Source organism: Herpailurus yagouaroundi, unplaced genomic scaffold (assembly GCF_014898765.1).
Source record: "Herpailurus yagouaroundi ecotype Mexico unplaced genomic scaffold, PumYag 187, whole genome shotgun sequence".
NCBI classification, from domain to species: Eukaryota; Metazoa; Chordata; class Mammalia; order Carnivora; family Felidae; genus Herpailurus; species Herpailurus yagouaroundi.
In genome coordinates, this window is record NW_024412418.1 from 15813434 (window position 1) to 15832986 (window position 19553).

The following is a 19553-nucleotide window of genomic DNA, read 5'->3' on the forward strand; positions in this document are numbered from 1 at the left end:
ACTGCGCCACCCAGGCGCCCCTGGAAATTCATTTCTAAGTGCTTCAAAATGCCAGATCTTGCAAATAAAATCGACCTTTTCATTTGACATTTCTTGAAAGAAATAAGATTTTAAAGATGCATTTCCCAACTATTTTTTATTCTAAATTCCTATGACTGTGGAATAATAAATGAGCTTTAACAGGGAGTACAGTACTTCCCCAGCTTCCAATTAATCTCAGCATTTTAATTGCAATTTTGCCTCAATGTACACAACGTAACACACATACACAAATGTGGTTTCTATATCCAAAGACAGTAACTAAGGAACACAAAATCCCTCCTTCTCTAAAAATAAAATTTTGAAGTGAATTTTTTTTTTTTAGTACAACATTGTAAATCACCTCTGAAATTTTTCTCCATTTTATTTTACAGCAGAGTCCACCTTAAATCACAGAACAATGAAGAGGAAAATACCAGTCATTCCAGTCAGGTGGCCATATTTAATTAATTGTCCTAAATAAAAAGTGACAGGTCATTTGTCATGTCCTTCTTTTGACAATCCATCATACTAACTGTAGTTTGCTTCCTTCCATAGACTTCCTTTTCCTGCCTCTTTTCTCCTCTCTGCCAGTTTCCATTGTGGCTCCCATTACGGGATTCACTCAACAAGTCAAATATCTCCTTTTCCTAGGCTGTTTATATTATTTCCTTAAACATCAGCCACTTATTTAAAAAGTAACAATTGTCTATTCCTATCCGAATGCTATGAAAAGTTGTCCTTGACTCAAACTTATTAATTCGTTGAGCAACAATGTAATTTTTTCTCCATTTGCAAAATGGGGGTGGAAATGCTTGAAAGGCACTCTGTACTTCTTGAAAACCAATCATGAGTTCACAGAAGAGTGCCCCTCCCCTGCCTCCCCTCAACCCACCATGGATACACACCCCTGCAGCTCTGCTACCCTTGTTCTGTTATTTAACTTCTCTGACCTTAAAGTAGTTTGAATGTGAAAATAAAGGCACTGGACTTGAAGCTGTCCCCCATCTCTGGCATTCTATTTTTCTCCAATTATGCTTCCTAATTGTTCAATTACTATGTCAGTATATCCTCTTTTATCTCCCCACTGTGAAAGAAAAATTATTTTATTCTGTAATTGTACTGACTCTCGTTCTTTAATTATCCACTGTGTTTTGGATTAAGGTAGGAGAAATTAATATATTTCAGTAGTTTTGTTTTAAATTTTTAAAAAATGTTTATTTTTGAGACAGAGAGTGGGGGGGGGGGGCAGAGAGAGAGGGAGACACAGAATCCGAAGCAGGCTTTATAGGCTCTGAGCTGTCAGCACAGAACCCGATGCAGGGCTCGAACCCACAAACCGGGAGATCATGACCTGAGCCAAAATCAGATGCTTAACCGACTGAGCCATGCAGGTGCCCCTCAGCAGAAGTTTGAATTTGATTGTGCCAAAGGGGTTTAAGAATGGGCTGAGTAACCTATAATTACAATTCCCTGGTGAACTTTTAAGACCTTCTAAGGGTAAGTGTAAGGAAGGATGTAAAGTTGCTTCGTCCTATTACTATGTATGTCTCTTAAAGACAAGATTTGTGTCTGTGATAATTTTTCTAATTCTCCACATGCCCCTATACATAGTGGATGCACAATAAATACAGTTTACTATTTCACATTTAGTTTCTATGCTGAGCACTTCAGTAGATTGGGATCTTGACTGAGATCACTGCAAATCTAATGCTCTCCTAATGGTGTGGCAAAGGCTAAAGGTTTTAAAATCCATTTCCAAATGTGTTGCTAATTCCAGCTGCTTCAGAAAACAACTAACCCATTCATCAACAAACTGCCTGTTTTCTGATGTTAGTAACACAGAAAGGCTAAAATATTTGCCTAAACCTACCCATGGTTTCTATGTCGCATTTCTTATTTTGTATTTACTGTGGAGATACCCAATACATCAACTTTATGAGAGCTGTCATTGATGCTGGAATTTCAAGTACTATAATCATCATATAACACCATAAACAGATTAGGGAAATAATCCAATACTCTTTTGCAGACAAAGAAAAAAATCATCATGGAAGTAACTAGAAGAGATGATGATGCCTTTTTAAAGGATGGACCAACACTTCAAATGATGAAAATCAGCCAAACAACTGAGCTACTCATTAGTTTTTTAAAAAATCAACCCTGAACATATATATACTAAAATTCTGCAAAAACTCAGTCACTTGTACAAATATATTTATAGCATCGTCAACATCATCAGACAAGATTTACTAGTACACTCTTTTATATCAGACCCTTTGTATCCATTAATTCTTACAACAAGGCAGGGATCATTCCTGTTTTAGAGATAAGGAAACTGAAGCTCAAAAGGAGAATTTAGCTAGTAAGTGGCAAAACTGAGACTCAAATCCAGATCTGTCTACTTCTGATCATGCATTCTATCATCTAAGCCACACGGAAACTGATTAAATAACCAACAAGGGTGGTTAGTCAGAAAAATTATCTTACATTTACTGAATGGAATTTTAGAAAGTTATTAAAAATCATAAAGGTGGAAATAAAATATACATTTCATAGTGAATATGAAATAATGTTATATTAAAAAGAGAAAATAAAATTTAAATGCATTCTTATTATAATCAGGTAAAATGTATATACATTTGGATAAACATTGTAATAGAGCACAAATAAAGAATTTTATGATTAGGCAATAAGCTAATGAGTGGTATATATTTCTCCTGATGGAACTGTTTTTAATGAGTTGCTTTAAAATTAAGTCAGCTATAGTAATCAAGACAGTGTGGTATTGGTGAAATAGACAAACAGATCAATCAAACAGAGCCAAGAGCACTGAAATAGACCCACATAAACACAATCAACTGATCTTTAACAAAGAAACAAAGGCAATAGAGTAGACATACACACAGTCTTTTCAACAAAGATTCTAGAACTGCATCTCCACATGTGAAAAATTAATCTAGCCACAGACCTTACACCCTTCACAAGAATTAACTCAAATGGATCACAGACCTAAACAAAAAAAATGCAAAACCATAAAGTTCATAGCTCATGGGTCTGGCAACCACTTTTTAGATATAATACCAAAGGTACAATCTATGAAATAAATAATTGATAATAACTTATTAAAGTTAAAAACTTCTGCTATGCTAAAGACACTGACAAGAGAATAGAAAGAAAAGCCACAGACTGGGAGAAGATATTTGCCAGGAACACATCTGACAAAGGACTGTTATCCAAAATATACAAAGAACTCTTAAAGTCAACAATAAGAAAACAAACAACCTGGCTAAAAAAAAAAAAAGCTCAGGGATACCTGACAAAGACATACAGATGACAAAAACAAACAAATAAACAAAAAACCTGAAGAGATGCTCCACATCATATGTGATCTGGGAAATACAAACTAAAACAACAATGAAATCCTACTACACAGCTATTAGAATGACCAGAATCCAGAACACTGACACCAAATGCTGGTGAGGATGTGCAGCTATAGGAACGCTCATTTGTTGCTACTGGGCACTGAGCACTTTAAAGATACTAACTGAGGGGCACCTGGGTGGCTCAGTCGGCTAAGTATCTGACTTTGGCTCAGGTCACGATCTCGCAGTCTGTGAGTTTGAGCTCCCCATCAGGCTCTGTGCTGACAGCTCAGAGCCTGGGACCTGCTTCGAGTTCTGTATCTCTCTACCCCTCCCCTGCTGGCGCTCTATCTGTCTGTCTGTCTGTCTCTCTCTCAAAATAATAAACATTTTTTTTAAATTGTAATTAAAAAAATGAAGACATTATCTTATTTAATCTTTTTGCAACAATCTTTTGGGATGACTATTTCTATTATTCCCACTATAGACACAGACAATCAGAGGCTTAGAGATTAGGATGACTCCAGTGGAAAATGGCAGAGCTGGTAAAGAAAACCAGGTCAGTTTGACTCCAAAGCCCATTTACTTAACCATTCTGCTGGGTAATATTACACAGCAGCTCCTGATATATGATATGAAGTTGGCAGTAGGCCTCCAATAATTAGAATGACTTCTGAGCTTTGCATTAAAGAAAACGAGACGGTTGAAGAGCAATTCAAGATCAAAATAACTGACATTGGTATCAGTGGTCTCTGCTTTAGGAAATAATTTATCATTTGATTCTTAATAGTGTTATTTAAATCATAGCAATTATATTCGTTTTCTTCTATATTTTTCTAAAATGTTTTTAATAAAAATATAAGTCAGGTTTCAGCCAGGTTTTATTTTGTTTTGGTCTTTACAAATAGCTGACTGTGTTTCCATTGTTTGCCAGTAAGGAAATAGTTAAATCTTGAGCATGTACCCCGGTGGATATCTCCCTCGACCATCTAAAGAAAAGAAAAAAAAAAAAAAAGGTCACAGTCAGTTACTCCCGTTAGATCAGCGTTCACTGGAACATCTGCAGGCACATACACACATTCTCTTTACTGTGAGCCTTCCTCTTGCCACGGTCAGAGTGGGCAGTCAGTGAATCTTCCCCAAGTGCTGACATTTAATACCTGGTTTAGCGGCAAAGATTCAGAGAGGGGTGAGCAGCCTCTCTGGCCTTCAGGTAGGTCCGATACCTTCATTTCTATCAAAGCTAAAAGATGGGCACCTACATTTGTCAACTTGAAGGGAAAGACGATGCCCCACTTTAGCAGCGGGTGAGTTACAGATGCATTGGGTGTCCAGATGGGGAAGGGATGCTGTAAAATTTGGAAACTATGGGGCTTTCTGCTGTCAGGTTGCTGCAAGGATTCAATTCCTGTGGCATCAGAGCCCATGTGTTCATCTTAGTACATAAATGGTTCTCTGGCATAAGTGTCAGGAAAAAAAAAAAAAAAAAAAAAAAAACATATCTTTAACACTGCTGCCAAAAAAAAAAGCAAATAACGTATATCTCAGACCCAATTAGCTGTGCAAGATAGTGTTAATTCATGCACGAAATGACTGTGGTTACATGAGGTTACCTACTCTTTCAGAGCAATCAAGAAAACACGGGCAACACTGATCAGTAAGATTTAATGCCTCCGAGTACAGTACCTTTCTTTGGAAGGAAAAAAAGAGTCAGTTCAGACACAGGAAACTACAAACCCAGACCTCACACCATTAGTCCTCTTTTGATTTTCAACTGTGCCCTAGCTTCACAGTGAATAAATGAAAACCTCCCTGCCGAGGAATGTTAGCATGGGGTTGGGAAAATTGTATAAATTTATTGGTCCTCTATTTCTGTCTTTTAAAAAGAATCTTTAATGCGTGGACTTTGAAACTTCCTTCAGTTGAAGAACAGTATCTTTTTTTTTCCAAATCTTCCTTTTTTATCTAGACTATTTAAAGAAAGTAGATTATTTTAGTTCTAGTATTACCTTTTAAAAACTCTTAAAAACCAAGATGTGACTAATATAGTCATGTTAAAACTATGGAAAATATACAATAGTCCACTCCAGTGAGGGCATATTTAAGTGAATAAAGCAAATTTCAAAAACTAAAAAAATATGGCAAATTAATGTGAAAACACTTTCAGTGTTCCTGTTTATTCTTTAAATAAGTGTGCCATCTGGTCATGGTTTTAAATGGGTAATCTAAACATTAAATACACAGATACTTGAACTGCATTACAAGAGGAGGAAATTCACCTTAACAGTAATAAACCTCACCTGTTTTTTAGGGCCCTGAAATTATGAGGTGCATCAAGAGCAGGGCATCAAAAGGAGAAGAGGTCAGAAATCTTTAGGGAACCAAACTAAGCTGTAAAAAAATGGGTAGTATTCCTTATGTCTTGCCTAAGAAAATGTATCTGTTTCATCTGTAGTAGTCATGTTTTCACTTATGAGAAGCAAAATTCCCTAAGACAACCTTAAAATGAAGCCAAAAGGCCACAATGAGACCTTATTTTTAAAAAAGCCTGCTGTTGGGGCATCTGGGTGGCTCAGTTGGTTGAGCGGTTGAGCATCCGACTTCAGCTCAGGTCATGATCTCAGGGTTCGTGGGTCCAAGCCCCGCATTGGGCTCTGTGCTGACAGCTCGGAGCCTGGAGCCTGCTTCCGATTCTGTGTCTCCCTCTCTCTCTGCCCCTAACCCACTTGCATTCTGTCTCTGTCTCTCTCAAAAATAAGTAAACATTAATTTTTTTTTTTTAAAGCCTGCTGTTTAAAAGCTAGTGTTCTTGGTATATGTTCACCTCTTGGGATATGGACTCCATGACCCCCGTAGAGCTTGCTTTTTATCCCAATAACAGTCTTCAGAAATACTTAAAACAAACTGGCTTTGGCTTCAGTGCTCCCCCTACCCAGAAGCAGACAACTGTCTGACAAGCACATATCACGCTGAGTCACTTACAGTTTTCATTTACTGAATTGAGGGAACGATATTTCCTTTTAATCCCTATGGAGAGGATGTTCTTAGTTGCACCAGGCCTTCTCTCATGCATACTTGGATGGGCCATGAATAAAAAAGACACCCATGTGATTTCATAAGCAGGGCAAGTTGCTGAACCTACAAACCATCATGAAGAAGAGGCGGGCTTGCTTTCATGACTTTAACAATAACCCTTCTCATTCACCATGTCCTCACTTGGTTTCATAACCCACAAGATGTGATTCTTAAAAAATCACACCTTGAGGAATCTCCCAAGTAAACTAAAACTAAATAGAAGAGCACATTTAGTGGTTAATTACATCTGATCTACAGAAGTGCTTCAAGGCAAAATGCCTTACCAAAATCTCACTACACTGAACACATAGATTCTAAATGGGCCAAGGAATCTTTGCAGGCAAAATAAAAACTATAGTATCGACCAACATTTATCAAATGCTTATTATGTGCCAGGCACTGTGCTATGTGATTTACACGTGTTATCCCATTTATCCTTCAAAACAACCCAATGAATACATACTAATACTATTCCCATTTTACAGAAAAGAAAGAACAGAGAAAAAATAACTTGACCAAGATTTGGACTCAGGCTGCAAAGTCTGCATTTTTTAAAAATGTTTTAACATTTATTTATGTTTGAGAGATAGAGAGAGACAGGGCATGAGCAAGGGAGGGGCAGAGAGAGGGAGACACAGAATCCAAAGCAGGCTCCAGGCTCCAAGCTGTCAGCACAGAGCCCAATGCAGGGCTCGAACCCACAAACCGTGAGATCATGACCTGAGCAGAAGTAAGACACTTAGCCAACTGAGTCACCCAGGCACCCCCAAAGTCTGCATTTTTAAGGAGAGGTTAGAGAAAGGGTAACAGACGAATGACTGAATGATTTCCTGTTATTTAAATTGAACTCACCACCCGCACCTCCATTGTGTATGCTTATCCAATTCTTATTAGTCTAAAAAATTCATCAATCTATACCCACTGACCAGATCCCAGATCCTAAATTCCTTTTAACCATCTCCAACATTAAGTATCATCTGCCATGACTTGTAGGTAATTGTGTACTAACAACCCTACTTTTGATAAGTTCAAGCATAATTATAACTAACACAGTGTGCAAAGCCCTACTGTAAATAATTTACATGCAGTAATTTACTAATGATAATTTACATCAACCAAGGAGGTAGGTAAATTATCTCATTTTACAGATGAGGAAACTGAGACAGAGCGATGTTAAATTACTTGCCCAAGTTCATATAGTTAATAGGTGACAGACAAAGGATTTGATTATAGCCAACAGCCTTCAGAGTCCATACTCTACTGAGAGTCACATTCAGAGACACTGTTTCATCCTGTTTTTGAAGCATAGTAATAATTTACTCTGAACAGTCGGGAATCTGTACCCTTTTGATTCCTTTAACTTTTGGTGCCTAGGACCTCACTCTGCAAACAGAGTGTATTTCTCATTAAGGCTCCTGGCATCTCCCTAAGGTAAGTGATAATAATAAAATAAAAATGTATCCAGCTGAGTTCATCTAATAAATAGATTTTTAAAAAATATTATGACTAATATTAAATCCTGAATAATTCTGGCACCTCTTTGCTTAGTACCTGCTTACGACAGCGTTTCTAAAGACTTATGTCAAATGTTTTGTGCAGGAAAGAGCGATCTGAAGTAACGGCCACTAACTGTATTTTCCTAGAGGTAAGAGGAAGAGAGAATGGAGGCAGGGGGGTATTTAGGAACCTTCTTTGCTTCCCTGAAAGAACCCTAAATGCAGGAGCAAGAGCGATTGAGGAAAAACCAGGGGCTTTTGACAAGACACTCGCTGAAATCTAACTAGTGTTTCCACTACGAAATCATTATCAGGTAATTTCTCCCCCGCGCTCCAGGTATTCAAAGCCTGGTCTTTGGCTTCCATAAAACAGTCACAGCTTCTGTGACCTTAGGTCCCCCACACCCCCACCCCGACCCAGCAACCTAAGGACGTTCAGGGGTGTAACTGACTTGAGTCCTCGAAAGCATCCAGGCAGGAGTCCGCTAGGACGCCTCATCCGGGGCTTCCTTCTAGGCTGCGGTTTCCAGGCAACCCCACTAGGGCCAGAAACTACTGTGCTTCCTACGGGGTCACTTGTTTAAGAGTCCCCGGAGAGGCACCGGGAACACTCGGCAGCAGTCGGCCTGACGCCCCTCCTGGTGCTGCAGCCTTCCCGTAACCCGGATGTTGGGTCTGCGTCAGCCGCGCTCACCTCCCGTTCCCTAGTTTTCCTCCTTGGCTCCCTTCTAGTCACTCCGCACTTTGAGCGTCTTTATTCAGAGGGGCATCCCAGGAGTCGCTTCTCCTGGAGCAACAGAAACGGTCTCCAACCACGCATCCCATAGAGAACGGATTCCTGGGAAATGTAGTTCTTTTGGCCGACAAGCGGTGAATCTGTGAAGAGGGTGGGGGGATAGGACTACAATTCCCAGAAATCTAAGGGAGGATGGTCCATGTCTAAAACATGTCCCAACTGTTTGGATACTATTAGGAAGGAAGGTTCTGTGGCTCTTTATTACTTACCTAGCTGCCTGGATTTTGCTAATTCAGTCCCTCTACAAGCTTGTGGAAGAACTTTTTTTTTAATAAGCGTTTTACATGTAAGGTGATGCAAACATAATGATTTATATGAAGAGATACAGTAATTTTGTGTGTGTAATTCTTTCAGATAAAAGATCCATCCACTATCAGAAAATATGTCACTACAGATGATAACAGTGAGTAATAATACAGCCTTAATACAACCAGGCTTCTCACTGATGAATTTTGATGGGCAAGTTTTCTTCTTTGGCCAGAAAGGCTGGCCCAAGAGATCCTGCCCCACTGGAGTTTTCCACTTTGATGTAAAGCATAACCATCTCAAACTGAAGCCTGCGGTTTTCTCTAAGGATTCCTGCTACCTTCCTCCTCTTCGTTACCCAGCCACTTGCATCTTCAGAGGCAGCTTAGAGTCTGAAAAGCATCAATATATCATCCATGGAGGGAAAACACCAAATAATGAGCTTTCAGATAAGATTTATGTCATGTCTGTTGTTGGCAAGAACAACAAAAAAGTTACTTTTTGCTGCACGGAGAAAGACTTGGTAGGAGATGTTCCTGAAGCCAGATATGGTCATTCCATTGATGTGGTGTATAGTCGAGGGAGAAGTATGGGTGTTCTCTTTGGAGGACGGTCATACATGCCTTCTGCCCAAAGAATCACAGAAAAATGGAATAGTGTAGCTGACTGTCTGCCCCATGTTTTCCTGGTAGATTTTGAATTTGGGTGCTCTACGTCATACATTCTGCCAGAACTTCAGGATGGGTTATCTTTTCATGTCTCCATTGCCAGAAATGATACCATTTATATTTTAGGAGGACACTCACTTGCCAATAACATCCGCCCGGCCAACCTATACAGCATAAAGGTTGATCTCCCACTGGGTAGCCCAGCTGTGAATTGCACAGTATTGCCAGGAGGAATCTCTGTCTCCAGTGCGATCCTGACTCAAACAAACAGTGATGAATTTGTTATTGTTGGTGGCTATCAGCTTGAAAATCAAAAGAGAATGGTCTGCAACATTGTCTCTTTTGTGGACAACAAGATAGAAATTCGTGAGATGGAGACCCCAGATTGGACCCCAGATATTAAGCACAGCAAGATCTGGTTTGGGAGCAACATGGGAAATGGAAATGTTTTCCTTGGCATACCAGGAGACAATAAACAGGCTTCTTCAGAGGCATTCTATTTTTATATGTTGAAATGTGCTGAAGATGATGTGAATGAAGATCAGAAAACGCTCACAAATAGTCAGACATCAACAGAAGACCCAGGGGACTCCACTCCCTTTGAAGACTCAGAAGAATTTTGTTTCAGTGCAGAAGCAAATAGTTTTGATGGCGATGATGAATTTGACACCTATAACGAAGACGATGAAGAAGATGAGTCTGAGACAGGCTACTGGATTACATGCTGTGCTACTTGTGATGTGGATATCAACACTTGGGTACCATTTTATTCAACTGAGCTCAACAAACCTGCCATGATCTACTGCTCTCATGGAGATGGGCACTGGGTCCATGCCCAATGCATGGATCTGGCAGAACGCACACTCATCCATCTATCGGAAGGAAGCAACAAGTATTACTGCAATGAGCATGTGAAGATAGCAAGAGCACTACAAACCCCCAAAAGAGTCCTACCCTTAAAAAAGCCTCCACTGAAATCCCTCCACAAAAAAGGTTCTGGGAAAATTTTTACTCCTGCCAAGAAATCTTTTCTTAGAAGGCTGTTTGATTAGTTTCACAAATGTCTTCCAAATTCAAGTGCATCAAATTTTTAAACCTGTTTTAAAGAATCATAACAATGATGAAAATTATATTTCTATTTTTGTTTATTGAAAATGTCCGTGTTTTCTTTTAGTCTTATGAATCAAGTGCCAGGGGAAAGTGCTCATAATACAATGCTAAATGCTTGAAAAAATTTTAGTCAAAGGTATCTTAAATGAGAATTTCTGACCTGAATTTTTTCATTCAAGCAATCTTCAATACAGAGGCAGTAGTAATAATCAAGATATGTTTATATCTTTCATATAATTTTTCATAACAAATAAGCTATAGAGTAGTTAAGACATAATTAAGCCAGTAAAGAAACTAACACCCAAAGGAATTAAATGAATTATTTTGCACAATATAACAATTTGGTGGTTGGCCAAAAATTAAAACCAAGATCACCTGTATCCCATGCTAGTACTCTTTATATGTCTCTAACTCTAAACTGGTCTCTTGATTATATCGATGAACAGAAAAAGTTCCATAAAGCTTATTTAAGCTGTAACATAGTCTCCATTGACATGAAGGAGGAGAAAAGGACTCTACATCAAGTTTGTTATATTTTATCAAGTTACCTGCATGACTTTCTTCAGAGGATTCCCCCTCTCTGCCGTCTGGTGCACAGATGATGGACCAAGGCCAATTGCTTGAACCAATTCTTTGAGAGATTTAATGAAAACTGAAGTCCACTGCTACTTAGCAGTCTGGGAAAAGGGAATAAGTCAGAGCACGCTAAGAAAAGACCACCAGTTAAAATCTCATAAAGAACAATAGTATTATTTCCCCCAAATAAAAGAAGTTGAAGAATGTTCTAAAGTTAATAGGTATAAGATTTTAAGTGGGGAAAAATAAATTTGTGTGTGTATGTGTCTAGTTGACATGTGGGGTTGGATGCCAATGAAAATTGCAAAATCAATGAACTTGCTATATGGTTCAATTAGATACTTTCTAGAAAGAGAGTTAAAAAAGACTGTTCACTTTGAGGCTTTAAGACATCAACTGTTAATTAGATGACCTTAGAAATAAATGTCTTTCCTTTTGGAGTATTTTTCTAGAAAAGCATCTTACTTTATCCTAAGAGCTGAAGCCACAGCTTCCTATTCATCAGTATTCATTGAAAGTCCACAGTGTGTGAAGTTCTATTGCCAGATTTAGGGGTCACATGACCGTACAGGAGATAAATCCCTGGAATACAAGTTCATCTGCTACCAGTTCCATGTTTTAGCTACTAAAACTAACTTGGATGAATTAAATCCTGTTGTTTGTTTCAGTAATGTTGCTTAATGAATACTCCTTTTGAACCATTTGCTATACCTTTGCTTTGATTTTTTGTTGTTTTTGTCATCTATGTAAAACCAATAAAGCATTAAAATGTCTTTTGTTTATATCGATTTCTCATTATTAATATGCATAGTTACCCAATTAAGGACAAAATTATACTATTTAATTTTCTCAGGATCACTCTATTTTGATTTCTTTTTTCTGTTGTTCATAGGAAGTGTCATAAGTTAGAACTGAAATATCCTTTACAGAGTTCAAAAGGGTTATTTCTTCAAGAGGTAGATACATTCCCTTAACTCATCTATAGTGACTGAGTAGCTGAAGAATTATTACCATATTTATTTTGTAGTCAATGATAATCTAAATGATTTAATTCTGAACTCACTGGGTTCTATAGTTAAACTCAGATGCCAACAGCATAGCTACTTTTAGAGTGTGTGTGTGTGTGTGTGTGTGTGTGTGTGTATGTGTGTGTGTGTGTGTGTGTGTGTTATATGAGTATGTGTCACGAAAGCAAGTACTTTGGTTTTACTACCATATTTTTTAGTAGAATTATGTCTTTTTAAGTCCTAAGTGAATTCAGCAGCTGACATTAAAGATGATGAAGTAAGCACATGCAAACATTCAAATGGACCACATTAGAAGAGGATTCACTTATTCTAATGATATATACTGCCTTTGCTTAAAACATTTATAGAACTCACACTTCAGTCACCTTCGGGTCCTATGGTTCATTCCTTCGAAGACATTTAACAACTGTCCCTCTTCCACCATTAGAGATGGAGTAGGAAACATCTCTGGAAACAGACAAATGTCATCCAAAGCCCTAGTAGGGTATAACTCTCAGTATTACCACTTTAGGTTAAAAAGAAAAAGAAAAAAGAAAGTCTGAGTACAAATGGTCTTTCTAATATGGCTCATAAATATGTCCTAAAGATAAGTCTGGAAACTGCTTACATAGAATAATATCAATAAATAAGCATTTGGCTTTCCAAGGTGACCATTTTAAGGGGCTGAATGTCTTAGAAAGAGAGGAAGCATAAGGAAAAGGAATAGTTAGTCTGAAGTCCTTGGGGTGAGATGAAGCTTATCACGTTTGAGGAACTGAAAGGTCAGTCTGGTTAAAACATAGTAAACAAAGGGAGTATGGAATGGCATGACCCTAAAGCAAGGGGCCGGCTCCCTGAGGTTTTCACCGGTAAAATAAAGTCACATACAACTGCATTCATACTGTTTGCCCTGTCCCCTCCCCCTCCTGTTTCACTACTCTTTGCATTTTGTATTCAATCTCCAAAAATGCTAAACTGAGCTTTTGAGCAACCCATCCCTTCTGCTGGGCATGCCTTTCCTCTGGTGCTTTATAACTCCTGCTAATATCCTAGGCTATCTGGCCCATTCTTATCCACTCTACATCTCAGTTCAGATACCTTCTCCCTCAGGAAGGCTGTTCTGAACCCCATTACCTCCTTGATGGCCATAGCACTTACAAATCTCTGCTTATATACTCAGCAGTACAAGAGACAAAACCATGTGTATTTTTCTATAACTCACATTGTATTATGCATCCCCTTTACTGTGTGTTGGACATTTAATTTCAATAAATTTAGGGTCTACCCTCTTTACCCAGCTTTTTATCCAGGTTCCAGGGAGAAACATAATACTGGGTTTCCAGAAGTGGGAATGAGTAGGGTTGAAGCATTTGGTCCTTAAGGGTCGCCATCCCTTGTCACTGGCTTCTGCTACAATACCCACACCCCCACAGGGCCAAGGTTATCAGCTTCATGATGACTCCTGAGTTGTATCTCAGCCTTAACCACCAGACATCATTATATCTAGCTTTCTCTCAGCTGCTTCCTGGGTCCCTATTGGGCTCATATGATGGAGGAGATCATTCTGCCCTTCCTCTCTCAGCATGGTCACGGTTCTCTCTGTGAGCCCACCTAGGACTTGTCTATTTCTGTACCACTCTTGGGCATTTCTTGGTAGACTTAGCTTGAATAGGCAGCCATTCTAACCCACAGTCACAAGAATTCCAAATGATTTATACACCACCAAATTCTACTCTACCATAGAACATTGCCTTTTGACTTGGAATTTGCCATAAATGATATTACATTTTCCCAAACCTAGTTCTGTCAAGAAACATCTAATACAGCACGTTTATTACTAAGAGAACCAATACCTCATTCTGTCTCTAGATATCAATCCAGTAAATGTATATTCATCTAAATTATTATGTTTAGAATAGGAAAGAAAAGTTATCAATAACACCCCTTTAAAAAGGCTGGCAGATATGGGGCTCCTCGGTGGCTCAGTTGCTTGAGTGTCTGACTTGGGCTCAAGTCATGATCTCACAGTTCATGAGTTCGAGCCCTAGATGAAGCTTGCTGCTGTCAGTGCAGAGGTGGCTTTGGATCCTCTGTCCCTCTCTCTCTGTCCCTCCCCCACGCATGCTCTCTTACTCAAAAATAAATAAACATGGGGAAAAAAAGGCTTGTGAGTATGTATAGCTTAAGGATAAAGATCCCTTGAATCTCTGGCTTAATTCCTCTATTAATAGGCTATTTCAGGGGACCCATCAGTAAGTGTTTATTGAAAATCCAACATCCTTGGCAGTCCCTGGGTGACTCGGTTGGTTGAATGTCTGACTTTTGATTTTGGCTCAGGTCATGGTCCCAGGGTTGTGGGATCAAGCCATGCTTCAGGCTCCATGCTCGGTGTGGAACCAGCTTGGGATTTTCTCTTTCTCTCTCTCTCTCTCTCTCTCTCTCTCTCTCTCTCTCTCTCTCTTCCCCTTTCCCCACTCAAATGCACTTTCTCTTTCAAATTAAAAAACAAAAAAGAAAATAAAATCCAAGATCCACAATAAATATTATGGGACCTGAAAAAGAACAAAAGAAGAGCCCCATCTTTAGGGAACTTATTGTCCTACTGTAGAACGGGGCAAGGGGCAGGACAGGAGAGTTACAGAAAGTGAAATCGTATACTGGAAGCAGTTGGTGACAAATTTGAAATTGTATAGTGCAAGCTATCCTTGCAATAACAGTTTTCTTTTTTTTAGCCTGGAATATAGTGGTAAAATTTAAAAATTGGGCTAAGATATCTCTAAGTCTCCTTTGTTGTATTGGCCTTAGCTGAAGAGATGTTGTGTCCAAGACAACTCTAAAATGTGGAAAAGACTGCTTGAAGTGCCATCCAAAATGTATGGTGATAACCAAAAGAAGAGGGGTGTGGGTGTACATATTAAAGATGACCAAATCATCAATTTTTAACCATTAAAAAACATGAATGTGGTGTCATAGGAAGATATTTGGTCTTTGTCCCTGGTGCTGGCATAGAGCTCCTAAAACTCCTGGCATTTCTTGAGTGATAAGGGTGCTAGGAGAGTCTTTTGTTCTATTGAGACAGCCCTGGATGACTTCAGCATGGGGGCTGGTCACCCGAGAGAGCAAGCCTTGATTAGAAGCTTCAAACTTTGGGGGCATCGGGGTGGCTCAGTCGGTTAAGTGTCTGACTTCGACTCAGGTCATGATCTCACGGTTCATGGGTTCAAGCCCCACATAGTGCTCTGCACTGACAGTGTGGAGCCTGCTTAGGATTCTCTCTCCCTCTCGCTCTGCCCTTCCCCTCCTCGTGCTCTCTCTCTCTTTCTCTCTCTGTCTCAAATAAATAAATAAATTTAAATGCACATACTTGGCCTACAAGTAACTCACTGTGTATTTTGTGCAGGCAGAGATACATTGTCACCATGAAGAGAGGAAAAACAATCATAGAGAAGCCAAGGAGAAAAGGAACTTTCCACAAGAAAGAAGGAAAACTGTCATGGAAAGAAATGCTAAATTCATGAGAAGATGTTGCTGCTGCAGAACCTCCCTCACATCCTCCTGCCTAGGGTTAGACACAGTTGTGTGAGGTAGTGAGACATATGAATCAGCAGGTCATGTATAATTGACATAAAAAAATGTTTGAAATCGCTACTCCGTCATTGAAATATTTATGCGTGACCCTTCTTAATCTTGGATGAATCCCCTCCCATGTATACCTTCTGAAAACATTTCAGTCATGCCCCACTCCTGGCGTGGCTTGGATGGCATCCATTGCCCGCCTAAAACTCTTCAAAGGTTTCCATTTGCACCGGGGTAGTAGTCAAGTCTTTACCCCACCCGCCATGTCCTGCATAATAAGGCTTCTGCCTGATTCTCCAAATACACACAACCCCTTCCTCGCATTCACTCTATCTGCTCCTGTCAGAGAGACCTTTTTTTCTGTTCCTAGCCTCTACCAACTGCTCTCCACCTCAGAATCTTCCCACGGGTGAAGTCTGCTCTTGGTCTAACCCCCCACACTTGCCCCCACATCACCCACTCTACCCATCTCTCCTTAAAGTTTCCTTCTTCCTAGATGCTTTTTCTGACCCCCCAATTTAAATTCCATTGTCTTACTATACTCAAACTGAACTTAGTGCTTTTTCTTCATAACATCTACTAGAGTGTGCATTTATTAAGCTTACTGTTGTCTTCATGTCTGCTTCCACCTAGCTTTTTGTGAGCAAAAACTGCGCTGTTCATCACTGTATCTCCAGTGCCAGGCACACACTGCATGTGCATAGAAGGTATCCTATACATATTTCTTTAAAATATAGGCTGAAGTAGTTAGAAAGGGTATCAGGAACAATATAGAACTTAGCCTTAAGGGGTAAGGAGATGCTTCATTCTCAAAGGCAGGAGTAATATTCAAATACTTGGTCAGAAGGTACAAACTTTTAGTTTGGTGATGAGTAAGTCCTGAAGATCTAGTGAACAGCATGGTGACGACAGTTAATGATACCGAATTGTACACTTGAAATTTCCGAGAGTAGATCTTAAGCACCCTCACCACACCAAAATAAAAGGTAACAATGTGAAATGATAGATGCATTAATTAGTTTGATTATGGTAAATATTTTGCAATGTGTATTAAACTATTATGTTGTACACTTGATATACAATTTTGTCAATTATATTTCAACAAAACTGGAAAAACAAAGCAAAGCAAGGATAGCAGAGTTTTAAAAAATCAATGGAAGAAAATGGCACTGAGGCAGTTGTTAAGGCCCCCTGATGTGCTAGTATTAACCCATTACTTGCTGGATCTGGGTTCCTTGAGGATGAGACAGGGCTGCCAGAGTTGGAAGGGTACTGGGGCCTTGGGGACACAGGCTGTTTGCCTACAAGTACAAACAGACTTCAGTATTTTAAAAACTGGTTCAGGGCACCTAGGTGAATCAGTTGGCTAATGGTCCAACTCTTGATTTCAGCTCAGGTCATGATCTCATGGTTCGTGAGGCTGAGCCCTGCACTGGGCTCTATGCTGACAGTGCAGAGCCTGCTTGGGATTCTTTCTCTCTCTCTCTGCCCCTCCCCCACTCATTCTCCCTTTCTCTCTAAAATAAATAAATACCCTTAAAAATATTTTTTTTTAAAAAGCTGGTACGGTTGCACAGAAGCAGACAGGCTGAATCTCTGTTCTAAGCAGAAGGGAGCTCAGAGATCTCTAGCAAAGATGTGCTGAGATGCTTGAAAATCCATGGATGATGAAGAGATGACTGAGTAGTGTACAGGTAAGCTGGACAGAGGTGGAGGGGAAATTGTGGAGCTGCAGGCCTGCCCTTTTCTGGCTGAGCTAAGCTTCAGTGACCTCATGTGCAACATGGAGGTAACAGTACCCGCTCTGAAAGAATCCAATGAGAAAACCATGTGCCATTGCTTACCACACCCTGTTTGCTAAGTGGCAGAGACGTTGTTGATGTTTGTATCATCATCATCATCATCATCATCATCACCATCAATATCACCATTAGAAAAAACACTGGACAAAAGAACGCAGGATCTAGCTCATTCCTGCCATTACCCGTGTGGTTCTGGACAAGTCGACCACTCTGACCAAAGTTTTCAGGGTATGAAAATGTGAATTTTCTGAGAAACAGGCCCATATTTTATTTGATTCTCAAAAAGAGTCAAAAACCACTGATTTTCAAATTCTATATTTTCAAAAGGCTTACTATTCACTTCAAATATCTAGAAACAAATGGTCTCAGCCTATATTAGGATAAATCATACTCGTTATCACTACTCTGTTGCCCTTTATTCTAAAGTTCACCAAATTTATTTTGTATTTTCCTCAAGAAAAAATGTGTTACTTCATTGTTTCAAATGTCGCCCTCAATATTATTATTTGAATATAAATCACAATACACTGTTTTCAAATTTTAAACTTTATTTCAAATACTTAAACATAAAATTGTTCACAAAAACAATATTCATATTAATAAGGAGTAAAAATATTAAAATCCAAAAGTAAGTATTGCAATACATAGTTTGTTTAATTTGAAAACATTTGATAGGGAAACACAGGTAAGCTGCATCAGATAAAATTCCATTGCATCCTGGCACCTGAACTTTCCCTAAAACACAAAAAGGAAAGCTCTTGGAAGCCAGTAAGCAGACTTTATGATTATTTGTCAAGAAAATAAAGTGAAGTGCCATTCATACAAAAATCTTACCAAAAATGATTTCTGAGGTATATTTATGTAGATTACTATAGTTAAAGAGAAAAAATGAAATAGAATAAAATATCCACCCTTACTTAAAACAATGAAGGTAAACTTACTTAAAACACCCTTACTTCTTAACAATGAAAGAACAGACCATCTCCCAGTCAACGACTGAAGACACATACACATCCGCAGTGAAAAATCATTTGCATCCAAATGGTGATTTGTTCCTCTCAAACACCGCTGGCTTACAAACCCTACTAGTCCCCGGAATTTGAATTCTGTTTGATGTAATGCGAGACCTACATACTCAACCAACAAAATCTTTATCTTCGTCTCTATATTGTGAAAACAAATTGAGGCAAAACTAAACTCCAGCTCACCTGGAAGGTGCTCTTGCATCTCTTGCTGCTCTAGCTTCTCAGTGCGTGTTTATTAATCCCAGAGCACTTTTTGACCTCACCCCAACCACTCATCAGTTTTCATCAGCCATTACCACTGGTCCCTGCAGTGCGCCTCCGTAGGGTTGGCAGGAAAACTTGTAGAATCAGGTTTCACTGGAGAAAAATGCATTGCACTTCTGAAGTCCCAGTCTACACTCCAAAAAAAAAAAAAAAAAAAAAAATACAAAATGCTCTGTTCAGTGTGGTGAATTTCCCTGGAGAATGTGCGTGCATTTACAATGGGCATTGTCAAAAATAAAACTCCAGTATAAAACCAGGTCTTCGATATTGCAGTCTCAACACTGAGGGCTCAAACAACTAGAGGCAGCATTTCTACATATTGAAACTCCTGCGGCCAGATGTTCCTGGGGTTTATCAAAATGTGATCTGATTAAGAGATTATTGGGAAGGTTGTGCTATAAATCATGCTGTTAGTCACATGCATTCAAAATAGATCCCGCAATGCTAGAAAGGAGAATTTAATATCAGAAAGTATTTACAGTGCCACCAATCAAGTAACAGAGTGGAAATGGGGGTGGGGGGAATCTGC

At 39.1% G+C, this 19553-nt stretch overlaps 2 protein-coding genes across 6 annotated transcripts in view; one reads left to right on the plus strand and one right to left on the minus strand.

Moving 5' to 3' along the window:
• The window catches only part of IFTAP (intraflagellar transport associated protein), a 66513-nt gene extending 57703 nt beyond the window's left edge, over window positions 1-8810 (minus strand). Inside the window, exon 1 of one of the 5 annotated variants that reach the window (XM_040495422.1) lies at window positions 8649-8806. The gene's annotated coding sequence lies outside the window, so the exon portion shown is untranslated. Of the gene's footprint in view, window positions 1-8406; window positions 8571-8648 lie in introns of those variants that run through there. The other 4 variants (XM_040495417.1, XM_040495418.1, XM_040495421.1 and 1 more) reach the window with 4 other exon arrangements.
• Window positions 4416-12132, plus strand: RAG2 (recombination activating 2). Its single transcript, XM_040495416.1, has 2 exons — window positions 4416-4596; window positions 9105-12132. The coding sequence occupies exon 2, from the start codon at window positions 9133-9135 to the stop codon at window positions 10714-10716; it is 1584 nt and encodes a 527-aa protein (XP_040351350.1). The 5' UTR covers window positions 4416-4596; window positions 9105-9132; the 3' UTR covers window positions 10717-12132.
• The last annotated feature ends 7421 nt before the right edge of the window (window positions 12133-19553 follow it).